We start from the raw sequence: 12,500 nt of genomic DNA, 5'->3' as shown, positions 1-12,500 counted from the left end.
ATTAAATAGTTCCAAAAGTTGAAAATCTCACACCCATGACGGCCCAGGCAAGATACCGTCAAGAGCATTCAACTATCCAAGACTACTATTTCGCCGCAGGTCTAAACTGCATTAACTGCAACATTTTCTCACCCTCTGACTTGACCTGGGAGAACATCATATCATGTGAAAACCCAGCTAGTGAAATATTTATCGACGTGGATAGGCTACTATAAATGTAGAGCAACAATGAGAAGCTCCCCCCCTGCCTGATGGGTCCTCCTCTAAGCTTGGTTGACAATGGGATTGGTTGATGACTAATGTGTTATGCCTTTAGTTTTCAAGAACCTCTAGTTCTAAACAAGATACAAGCCACATATAACCTTTCTCTCCCCTGGAGCCTCCATCCAGCCTCACCTGAGTTGGGTTGGCCATGTTTCCCTGGCCGTGCTGACTCCCAGCTATCCACAGACTTCACTTCCAGTAGGTAGGAACCTTTGGTCTCACGGTCAAACACAGCTTCTGTGTAGATAGAACCCAGCTCAGGGTCGATGCGAAAGTACTGGTAGTCCCCGCTGCGGTCGTTCAGCAGGGAGTAGGAGATCTGTGGTTTGGAAAGAGGGAGGAGGAGGAGGAGGAGGAGGTAGAGGGAGAGTAGGATAATGCAAGATGCAAGAGAATTAATAATGAAGGATAACAGGTATAGGATTTTGATTTAGTAGATGGGTAAAAGGAGAGAGCGAGAGAGAGAGAGAGAGAGAGAGAGAGAGAGAGAGAGAGAGAGAGAGAGAGAGAGAGAGAGAGACACACACAGACGGATCGACCGAATAAACAACTGACCGACCGAACTGACAGACCGACCGACCGACAGACCGACAGACCGACAGACCAACAGACAGACAGGGATGAGGAGAAGGGATTGTGTAAGGCAGGGAATATGGGAGAGCACAAAGAACAACGTAGTGAACATTCATCCAATCTCATTAAAACAGCACACCAGCCTTTGAAAATAGACCTTACAGTATTGTGATGACCCTAGGTCGAGGTAGATTAGATTGCATTCACTAGACACGACCTAACTGACTCCAGTCCACACCCCATAACCCCAGAGGGCACTGTTGCTCATAATTATGTCACATGTGACAGCAGCCGGTGGAACCGGGATCGACGTTGTTGAAAATCAATGACACACTTTACTAGTCAAGCCAAAATATTGCAACGCAATGGATTCTGGGAGTAATCTAGGTGAGTAGTGCTAAGTACACTCCCGCTAAGGCTTTCTTTCTCGTTGACGGTGTCTCTAGTTTGGCCTCGAGACAAACAAGGACATTGGACTAGCAATGTGGGACCGAAGTCCCTTCATACGTTTATATACTGTATATAGCTTAGCACCTATCCATCCAAATACACACACAGACACAGACACAGACACAGACACAGACACATACACAGACACACACCTCCACACACACCTCCACACATCTCCACACACACATACACACACACCTCCACACACACACACACACACACACACACACACACACACACACACACACACACACACACACTGCTCTGAATGAGCAGCAATGCTGGAGCTCTAGGTTGACGTTAGGCCTGTTTGGAACCGTGCCGTATGATTCATGTAACTCCCCTTTGGACCGGTCGTGAGCACAGTGTACTTACTTAAGCTATTTAAGTCAAACTTTAATTAAGTAGTCTAGAGTGGAAAGACTTAATTCAAATCTATCTATTTCAAGCAGCTAATTCAGTCTCAATTTATTTCTGTATTGCTGCAACAAAGCTGTACAATAATTACTCAACGCCAACCTAAAGACCAACATCCATTCACAGAAGAGGAATTAATTACATTTCAATATTTAAAAGCTATGAATCGAGCTATTAATGGCCTCCAACAGCCAGTAACCCATTGAGCAGGAATGTTGAAACAGCACGGGTCAGAAAATTAATGGTGTCCTGCAGAGAGGAGCAAGAATAAAAGGCTGAATTATAAATGTAATGCCATCATAAAAGCTTAGCATGGGCAGGCCAGTTAGGAAAAACAAACACACACATTTCATCATTCATCATTTTTTCGAACTCTTAGCCACAAATGATAATCTAATTATTTAAATTGCAGGACAGCGTGGTATCTATGAGTTAGCATGCCTAGCAGAGAACACACAATTAAACAGCCAAGGACACTAGACCTGCGAAGATCAGAGTATCTTTTACTGTGTGCCGAAACCATGCTATCCTTGTGGAGGGTGTTCAATTATAGTAGACCAGTTCTGTTTGCACATGTGTCAATGTGTGCAAACGTGTGTGTGTGTATGTGTGTGCGTGTGTGTGTCTGTGTGTGTGTGTGTGTGCGTGTGTGTGTGCGTGTGTGTGTGCGTGCGTGCGCGTGTGCAAGCATGTGTGTGTGTCTATCTACAATATGCATTATGCGCCCATACATTTTGAACAGTGAAGGAACCGTTGTGGCCGATGTAGGTGTCAGTTGCTCTATTGTAAGTTTCATGTACAGAATAAGGAAGCACAGGAAACCTAACAGAAAGTATAGATTTTATGTCCAGGCTACTGCAGGACGCGCCCCATGGAGGAACACACACACTACTCGGTGCAAAGAGAGGAAACATTTCTTTCAATGGGGGAATACTTACAGTATTTCACCTCGAAGACCTTCATATCATGTGAAAACCGACTAGTGAAAACAAGCTAGAGAAGTTCCTTACGTCCTTGTTGTGGATACTGTAGAGTAACTATGAAACTCGCCCCGACCTGATAAGTTCCCCACGGAGATCAGTTGATAACACGATTAGTTGATGACTCGTGTGAGGTGCCTGGTTATAACAAAACCCCTGTAGTGGCCAACCTGCAACACTCCAAACGTCCCTAGTTCTGCTGTAGAGGAGAGATGACCTCTAAATGAACCCTTAGCTCACCTTGCCATTAAGCCCCAGGTCCAAGTCGTTTGCTGACACCTGGATGAGGAACGTCCCGGCCTCCACGCCTTCCGTCACCGACGCCTCGTAGATGGAGGAGGTGAAGAACGGCACGTTATCATTCACGTCTTAGAGGGATAGGGAGAGAGAGAGAGAGAGGGAGAGAGAGAGGGAGAGAGAGAGGGAGAGAGAGAGGAGAGAGGGAGAGGGAGAGAGAGGGAGATAGGGAGAGAGAGAGAGAGAGGGAGAGGGAGAGAGAGAGAGAGAGAGAGAGAGAGAGAGAGAGAGGGAGAGAGAGAGAGAGAGAGGGAGAGGGAGAGAGAGAGAGAGGGAGAGAGAGAGAGAGGGAGAGAGAGAGGGAGAGAGGGAGAGAGAGAGAGGGAGAGAGGGAGAGAGAGAGGGAGAGGGAGAGGGAGAGAGAGTTAGTACATGAGTTCTAACATTATTTCAGATAATTTAACTCATCTCATTTTCCGTGTGAGGGGGATTTTAAAATTGCCGGAATTACTTCTACAGACAGCGATATAAAACATGGCTTCTCTCTGCGCCCGTGTGACTCGTCGGTTTAACATTTATTGACTGTAATGAATAGAGAGAGACCTTCAAACCTCTGGAGGTGTATTGAATGAATGTTTTGTATTTCTCTGTTCATGGGTACAGGACAAAGCATAAACATATTGTTGAGGTTGTCTTTTGTGTATTTAAATCAATAGTGTTATTGTGCAAACTACATGACATTAAATCAATATAGTCTCCAAATTATGACATTCTGGGGGACTGTTTCAGCAGAGCAGGACGGTCTGGGGGATCGTATTATCTGGCTGTACCAGCGTTTGACCGCCTGTTTTGATGTAAGATATGTCAAAAACATAAGATAGAATGCGAAAGAGTTACGTGAATTACAACGTGTGGTGGTTAGGTAGTATTAGGCATTAATCTTGACTGGTTAAGGTTAGGCAATAATCTTGACTGGTTAAGGTTAGGCAATAATCTTGACTGGTTAAGGTTAGGCAATAATCTTGACTGGTTAAGGTTAGGCAATAATCTTGACTGGTTAAGGTTAGGCATTAATCTTGACTGGTTAAGGTTAGGCAATAATCTTGACTGGTTAAGGTTAGGCAATAATCTTGACTGGTTATGGTTAGGCAATAATCTTGACTGGTTAAGGTTAGGCAATAATCTTGACTGGTTATGGTTAGGGTAAATTGTAAAAAATAAAAAAAATAAAAATGTGTTGTATCATCCAGCATGATTCAAATAACCAACATTAGTGTTACAAGTCGGCTAGTCTCACCCTCTACCACCCTGCATGCTACTTCCCTATGTGACATTCTGCAAGATCCCCATAAGACCCCCATGCTACATCTACAGTATACAACATATAAACAGCACATTTCTCGTAGTTTAGATATACTGATGACCGATGGTCGGCAAAGGAGCGGCGGAGTTTCAAGACGCAGTTTTCCTGATATATTACAGACGGAGACCCAATGAGAAAAAACCTCCCCATGCTACATTTATGCAACGTGAGTGCAGCAGACATCTCTCGCTTAGTTTATATTATCTGAAGCAAGCCTACTAATGATAAAACCTGGATAAAATGTGTACTTGTCGCAACAACAACATTGTAAGCTTTGGAGGGACCTAATATCCACGAACGGTTAGTTCTTTACTGAAAACTAAAATGAAGATGGATCCGTGGTTTACTGGGACAGCTAATTAATTTAAGACAAAATCCTTAATGGAGCTGAATGCATCCAGACTTTAATCTCAATCTGATGTACTTTTGCGCCGTCCTTTTTTTTTCTTTCCTTCCCAGCAAATGTCTTAAGCCATGAATTAAACATGGGCCTTAAATCCATTACAACCGGCTTAAATCCATTACAACCCCCCATGCCTCTCCAAACCATCCTCTAGCCCTCGCTGCTCCTTCCATCCCCCAGAGAACACTGGCAGCTCTTCTTATTAAGACAGATAGGGAGGGGGGGGGGTAGAGTAGAGGATTGAGGTGGTTCTGTCAAATTAATTATTTCTCTCTGGTTTAAGATCAACTCCCAGGAATGATGAGGTAGGGGTAGAGGGGTAAGGGGGAGGTTAATAGCGGGCGGGGGGGCGGCGGAGACAGGGGGAGCAGGGAGGGTTAGGGCACAGTCTGAGAGGAAGCTATTTTTGTGACGAAGGGTCAAACGTTGACTGAATCAGACCGCTGTTAAAAGAAAAGTTTGGTTAGGGAGGTCGGAAATAAACTTCAACGGATACAGTCAAGTGTTAAACCGCCTGGAAGGAGTTAATGTGGCTGTGGGGTTGGTTGGGGTTGAAAGGTTAGATTCATGGATGAAAACTTAGCTTCATGGATGGAATGGGACATGAGCTGGGGTAAACTTTAAACGATTTTAAAGGAGATTACTTTAGAAGGTGAAAGTATTGGAAATTGTCATTGCTTTTAATTCAGTATCTGTGCCCGCCCAAACCTGCTTTTAATTGTTTGTTATTTTGTATTATGTCTATCTGTGTATTGAATGTCTGCCTGTGTCCTTGTGCTGCCCTTCTTGGCCAGGTCCCTCTTGGAAAAGAGATTCCTTATCTCAATGAGGTCACCTGGTTAAATAAAGATTTAATGAAAAAAAACTGTGCTGCCCTACCTGTGACGTTGATATACACCGTAGTGAAAGCCCCCAGGGGTACTGCTGCCACGTTCTGAGCACGGACCCTCAGCATGAAGTTCCGGGTGGTCTCGTAATCCAGGGGTTCCGCCACCAGGATGGAGGCGGAACCATCCTCACGGTTGGGGGTCAGGTAGAAGCGCACAGGCATGTTGGTCTCCGGCACCATCCCGTCCTCCAGGTTATAGGTCACCCTGGGGTCGCCTAGGGGCGAGGTGGCTTTGATAGTCTGGGTGGAAACGAGAAGAGGCAGAGGAAGACTGAGGACTCCAATAGACCAGGATACATAGTCATACACTTCAGCGTTTACTGCATTTCAGGCGAGCCAGGCTTGCTAAGCAAACATTTACAGTATATTCTCGATCAATTACATCCCATGGAGAAGCCCATTACATCTTCTCATAACAGTAAAATAAACATGTATCTTTCAGATCAATTAAAACTCAGAAGAGAACATTAGTCATGTCTCTCTCTCATGTCTCTCTCTCTCTCTCACTCTCTCTCTCTCTCTCTCTCTCATGCTCTCTCTCTCTCTCATACTCTCTCTCTCTCTCATTCACAGTGAAATATTAATCTGCATTTTACATGGCCTTAATAGCTTATAAAATATCCAGACGTAATTCTGCAAATTAATTTTCAATGCATAACAAAACATAAAAAGTAAATGTGAATGGATATGAATAATCCAAGGCCATTGACTGGCTGGAGTCTGGCCTCAGACATAACGAAGCACGTTGCTTAAAAATAGACACGGCGTAGGATGACGGAGTCTGGATAGGGCACACAGGGGTGAGTGTGTGTGTGTGTGTGTGTGTGTGTGTCCGGAAAGTACAAGGTGTGGTGTTATAACTTCACTTGGGACCCAAGGATAATGTGGCCTCTGAAGCTGTGTGAAGTCACCTCATCAGTTGTAAGAAGGATGGATGCAGAGGCCAACTCCTTCATCTGCAAATGGCTCAGACTTCCACGGTGCTTTTCGGCAACAGGCCTGTACGGGTGGAGCTCACTCCAACTGCCCCTGAAATCTGTCACCCTTGGGTACAGACAAGAGAAGGCAAGGCTGGTGATGGAGGTAAGGGACTCCTCCGACAAGGCAGTGAGGGAGGTACAGGTCCAAGTGGTGACTGGAAGGAAATGGAGAGCTGAAGAGGAAGTGCAGAAGGCAGCGAGCTGACTTCAACACCAGGAGGTGGTGGGCAGGGTCCAGACAGGGCGGGGAGGTCTGGGATGGGGTGACCCACCCACCCTATGCTCCAGAGCCAACAAGAAATAGAGGAAGGTGTCACGACTCCGCCTCCTGATCCTCCGTCAATTAGTGGTACCACCTGCAGGCAATTACGAACAAGACCAGCTCCTATTTAAGCCCTGCACCTACCGCCAGTCGACGGCAGATCGTAGCCATTCATGGTTGGTTCTAATGCTCGTTCCTTGTCTCTGCCTGATAACCTGTGTTTCAGTCTTCCCCAGTCTAATCTTGTTCTCCCTGTCCCTGTTGAAGGATTCCCTGCCTGCCAACCTCCTGCCTGCCTGCCTGACCCCCTGCCTGTCTGCCGACTACTCCTCCTGCCTGATTCTCTGCCTGCCTGCCAACCATTCCTCCTGCCTGATTCCCCACCTGTCTGCTGACCCTTCCTCCTGACTGACCCCCCCGCCTGTCTGCCGATCACTCTACCTGTCTGACCCCCTGACCCCCTGCCTGCCTGACGACCCGCCTGCCTAACCCCATTGTACAAGAAATAAAACCTTTATTATTGAACTCTTACCTGTTATCCTGTGTCTGCGTTTGGGTCCCACCTCTGGTGGGTGACAGAAGGACCTTGTTGTGACTGAGGTCACTAGAATGGAGCAGGAGGAGTACAGAGTGCGGGCCGTGGCACAAGGGCGTGGCACAAGGGCGCTGGACAACATGGGAGGGTGTCGCGAGTCGAGCGATCAACTCCAGCACAATTTGTCAGGTTGTAAAACTGCACTGACGCAGGGCCGGTTCAGATGGCGGCACGACCAAGTGCTCAGGAAGCTGGCAGAGCTGGTGGAGAAAAGACAACAAGAGTCCAGCAGGGAGCGAACAGCAGATCCACTTCCTCAGGCAGGGGGAGCCCGCAGCCAATACCAGCAAGAGACCAGAACCCAAGCTCCTGACACCAGGGCTGGAGTGGGAGATAGGGGTGGACCTGGGCAGGCGGCTCCATTTTTCCTGTAGCGATCTGCAGCACCACACTGCGGCCAGACATGGTTCTGTGGACCTCAGCCAGAAAATCAGCACTGCCGGTTGAGCTCACAGCGCCATGGGAAGAGGGGTTGGCGGCAGCCCACCGAAAGGAAGAGGGTAAAATACGGTGACCTGGTCACAGAGTGCAGACGGAACACATGGCTCTACCCGGTGGAAATGGGCGCCAAAGGTTTTGTTGGAGACTCAATCCATCCGATGCATCTGCTAAAGGACTTAGGGTTACGGGGTGCCAGACTGCACAAGGGAACCAGGGAAATATCGGAGGAGGTGGAGAAGGCAAGCTTTTGCCTCTGGCTGAGAAGGCCGAGACAAGGCATGGGGATCGAGCAACTCCTGAAGAAGGTTAGCTGCAGGGAGCGTCAGGGAGATGTCTGTTCACTGCCCCGCCAACCAGGAGATGTTCTGGGTTAAGGGGCGAAACATCTGTGAGTGGTGGTCCCCAGCTGATGACTTTGAAGACAGTTTAAATAAAGGCTCTCAAGAAAATCTGTTAAATGTAAGATCAAGATTTGCTGGTTCACAGCTCAAAATACCTCTTTCATGTTACTAGCCTGTTTATTTTTTCACCCTGCACATCCCAATGGGTGTCCGATTTTGTCCAAAACACCCCACTAGCGCTCCCCACTGTTTCTCTCTCGCCCCATCCTAAATCGAGAGAATGGACCTCCCCCCGTTTCTGGAGATTGGCCAGGACTGGAGACGTGTAAGCAATATGGCTTAGCAAAGATAAGAAAAGAAAGAGCTAGGAACATTATTCCTGACTTCTATCGAATCTGCTCAGATCCCCAAAGTGCATAGGAGGTCGGTTCCCCTACGGCCACATGACATCCGCTTACATAACGTGATGCTGCCCTTCCATACTCCCTCCCATGTCTGTTTCCATCAAAAACCATTTAGGCGTCCTTATACTCCACTCTGTTTTGGTATAGTGGTGGTATAGTGTCCACACTGTCCCACTTGGGTTTGAAAGTATAGCATTGGTGTATAAATGTGTACAGTATGCACTGTACTGTATGCTTTTAAATGGATGCAGAGGAGTGTAAACGTGCACGCTTTTTTAACACTAGAACAGCTGTGCCTTTTTTACCTACTATAAGAGCCACCTCGGGGGTCAAATGACCATAGTCTTTACGATGGTAAGCTGCTATTTACACACAACGATAGCCTGCCTCCTACACAGAAAAACTGCAAAATAGCTTTATACTAGCTTATCCTGATGTGATTTTGAAAATGTCAGGATACTGGGTGGTAGAACGCACATACCTAGGAAAAGTCATGAAAGGAGGGTCCTGAGATTTGATCGAGTGCAAAGATATAACATTTGCTTTACTCACAGCGTCAAATGACGCCATCCACGGCTGTTCTGGTGTTAATAAAATCTGCTGAATTGGATGCAGGATGTACTGTATTTGTCACTAATCCCCTCCCACCCAGCCTGGTCTCACTGCCAATAAAAAGTGACTTATTTTTCCAGGGGGGAGATGAAATAACCCAGACAACAGTCACCACAGCGACGTGATGCCATCATGGTGTCTCATCCATACAGTATATGGAGAAATAGAGACCTAGATAGAGATTGTTCTATCCAATAGGGATGAATAGAGATATAGACTGGATAGATATAGATTGGAGAGTTAGAGCTCTATGGTCTCACCACTATGGCCGTGTCTCTGACGGTGTTTTCCGGTATGACCACGTTGTAGCTGTCCCTCTCCCACTGCGGCGGCTGATTCTTCACGTTGGTGATGGTGACGGACAGCTCTACCGAACTGCTCCGGTTCCCCCCGTCCGTGGCGACTATCCCCCGGGTGATGTAAGTTCTCTGTAGTCATAGCAACCAGGGACATGTTACTTGCTGTAGAACAGTGAGTTGAGACAGTGAGGTGACAGCTCTAGTAGGGTCCTAATGAAATTAACCCCACCCGCTGGTTCTGTAAATTGTATTACAGCGAAAGGCGTGTCAGAACTGTGGCAAGTTCTGTGTGCCATGTGATCGGTCATTGATATTAATAATAATAATAATAATAATAATAACTTGTTATTTGTATTGTTTTACTGCAAACGTTTCAGCTCAAAGTGCTCCAATCATTATATAATCATAATTTAATATTTTTTTCATTTAAAGGCAATATTAAAAAGATGGGTTTTTAGTCTTGACTTGAACATATTTGCTGAGGTTGCATCCCTAATGTAACTTGGCAGTACATTCCACATTTTGGGTGCATATTGGATACATTAATAGATACATTGGATACATCATGCTATTGGCCCTGGTATACATAGGTCAAACTGTCATACGACTGGCCATTGGTTTTAATGGGTAAAACATTACAATGTCATGCTATTGGCCGTTGGCAGTAATGGGTTAATGCCACTAGTCCATTGGGTGATGAGTAAATGACAGTGTCAGTGGTGTCTGGTATGATGGTGGCAACACTGTCCTGCTGTTAGAGAACCTCTGTAGTCATAGCAACAGTTTCCCTGGGAGCTCTCATAATTGCTTGCTAACACCTCCTCGCTACACCAAGCGTCACATTTTGTGCTCTGTGATAAAACAAGGAGGGACATTTCCAGCCTATCCAGTAAAGGCAAAAAAAATGAAAAAGAAAAGTACTAACTCTCTCCAACTCGTAACTTAATCAATAAACTGGCTTTCGAAGATTAATCATGGTGTGTCCAGGGCTGTAGATAGACTATAGACTTTATAGACACTGACATATTATAGTGAGAGACCTGGGCTAGTGGTAGTTACAGTAGATCCAGCTCATGTGTAGTATAGGCCTACAATTTTCTATGTGAAATACTTTCAAATACTTGATTTAGGTTTCCTGTTACAACAGAAACCAAAAAAAAAGTCCCAAATTCACAGAGCTCTGGTAAAGTACAACATTATAGTAAATGGTAAATGAACTGACTTATTCCAAAGCGCTTTACAATGGCCTCTCATTCACCCATTCACACACCAATGGCGGCAAGCTACCATATAAGGCGCCGACCTTGCTCATTGGGAGCAATTTGGGGTTCAGTGTCTTGCCAGACACATTGGGAGCAATTTGGGGTTCAGTGTCTTCATGTGGCCAGCCGGGGCTCGAACCGCCGATCTGCCAACCTTGCGATCATTAGACGCCGGCTCTATCCCCTGTGCCACAGCCACCCCTGCGGCAGTATGTAGATTTAGAGTAAATTAGATTTATTGTCCCCATGGGGAAATTCATTTTCACACCACTGTACAGTACACATATATACATACAACACTGTATAACACAGACAACAACAGACAGTACTACACATGACAGATACATAAGTACACACACTCAACGCGGTCTATTATTTAAGGCAACAATCGCTGCGGGGATCAGGCTTTTGCCAAAGCGAGCCCTTTTGCACCTTAGTGTTCTGTACCTACGCCCGGATGGCAGTGGGGCGAGGTACAGATTGAGTGGGTGGGTGGGTGATGTCCTGTTCTATTGTGGTTGCGATGCGTGAGATGGCACTGTTGTTTAGTGCTGTGAGGTTGGGTGTGGGGAGTCCAGTTATCCTGGCAGCAGTGTTAGTGATGCGTGTGAGTTTGGCTCGGTTGATGACTGTGATGTACAGTACAGTGTGTCCAGTTTCTGACCTGGGAGATGGGCTGGTTGACGTAGACCCAGCCGGTCAGGGGGTTGACCCGGAGGTACTCTGGCTTCTCCTTGGACATGGAGTAGGTGACGGCAGCGTTGGTACTGTAGTCGTCATCGTGGGCCGCCACTCGCAGGAAACTGGTCCCGATCATAGTGTCCTCCCGTAAGAAATCTGGAAGGGAAACACCGTATCGTATACATTAATAATCTATTACTGTGAAAAACACCTTTTGATCAGATATGATAAGTAGCTTGGCATGTTGAACACAGGCACATTCAAATCAACAGGGAGCTGTTTCTAAACACACAATTTCAGCCCCCCCCCCCTCCTCAACAACAAACAACAAACACCAACAACAGGGAGAACTCGGTGTGTGCAGGTGTGTGCAGGTGGATGCGTACGTGTGTGCTTGCTTGCTGCGTGCCTGCGTCCCTGTACACGCCAACAAATAAACAAACACAAACACCTTGAACTACCGTTCGATAGAACTGAACCCTCCCCTCCCTCCGTACTCACACTCGTAGCGTATGTTCTCAAACTTGGGGCTGTTGTCGTTCTCGTCCAGTATGAGGATGTTGAGCTGACAGATCCCTATGAGCGGGGCTGCAGCCTGGTCCGTAGCGGTCACCGTCACCGCGTACTCCCTCTGACGCTCACGGTCAAACTTCCTGGCTGTGACGATCACACCTAGCGGGGAGTCGCCAGCAAATTCACTGTTCATAACAGTATACCTCGAACACAAACGTTTTGTTCCTACATATGTCAGTCACTGAATGTTGCCTGGGTCGCTAATAATCAAGGACAAGATCCCATTTTGTCAAACCAATCAAAATGATCAGACTTATATTCGGAAAAATGTGAATACATTTCAGCCTTGTTGAAAATCGATGACACGCCACAACATTGCAATGCAATGGATTTGATGAGTAATCCCCACTACTCTACACTAATTAGGTAGTAGTGCGATTACTCACCGGATCCCACAACGGCGCGCTAAGTGTAGGTGAAAATGGCGTGGCGCTCCTAGTGTTAAGCAAGCTGATCGTTTCTAGTAGTAGTACA

At 46.5% G+C, this 12,500-nt stretch overlaps 1 protein-coding gene across 1 annotated transcript in view; it reads right to left on the bottom strand.

Moving 5' to 3' along the window:
* The window catches only part of LOC308156916 (neural-cadherin), a gene marked incomplete at both ends in the record, with an annotated part of 211,415 nt that overhangs the window by 79,441 nt on the left and 119,474 nt on the right, over window positions 1-12,500 (bottom strand). Inside the window, 6 exons of the mRNA XM_080530369.1 lie at window positions 397-583; window positions 2,925-3,052; window positions 5,567-5,816; window positions 9,472-9,639; window positions 11,437-11,609; window positions 11,955-12,125. Of these exons, the coding sequence (XP_080386495.1) occupies window positions 397-583; window positions 2,925-3,052; window positions 5,567-5,816; window positions 9,472-9,639; window positions 11,437-11,609; window positions 11,955-12,125 (1,077 nt within the window). The remainder of the gene's footprint in view (window positions 1-396; window positions 584-2,924; window positions 3,053-5,566; window positions 5,817-9,471; window positions 9,640-11,436; window positions 11,610-11,954; window positions 12,126-12,500) is intronic.

This window comes from Nansenia antarctica, assembly GCF_963989245.1.
Source record: "Nansenia antarctica genome assembly, chromosome: 4".
Classification (NCBI taxonomy): domain Eukaryota; kingdom Metazoa; phylum Chordata; class Actinopteri; order Argentiniformes; family Microstomatidae; genus Nansenia; species Nansenia antarctica.
The sequence above is the reverse complement of the archived record's forward strand: the minus strand, read 5'-3'. Positions and strand labels throughout refer to the sequence as shown.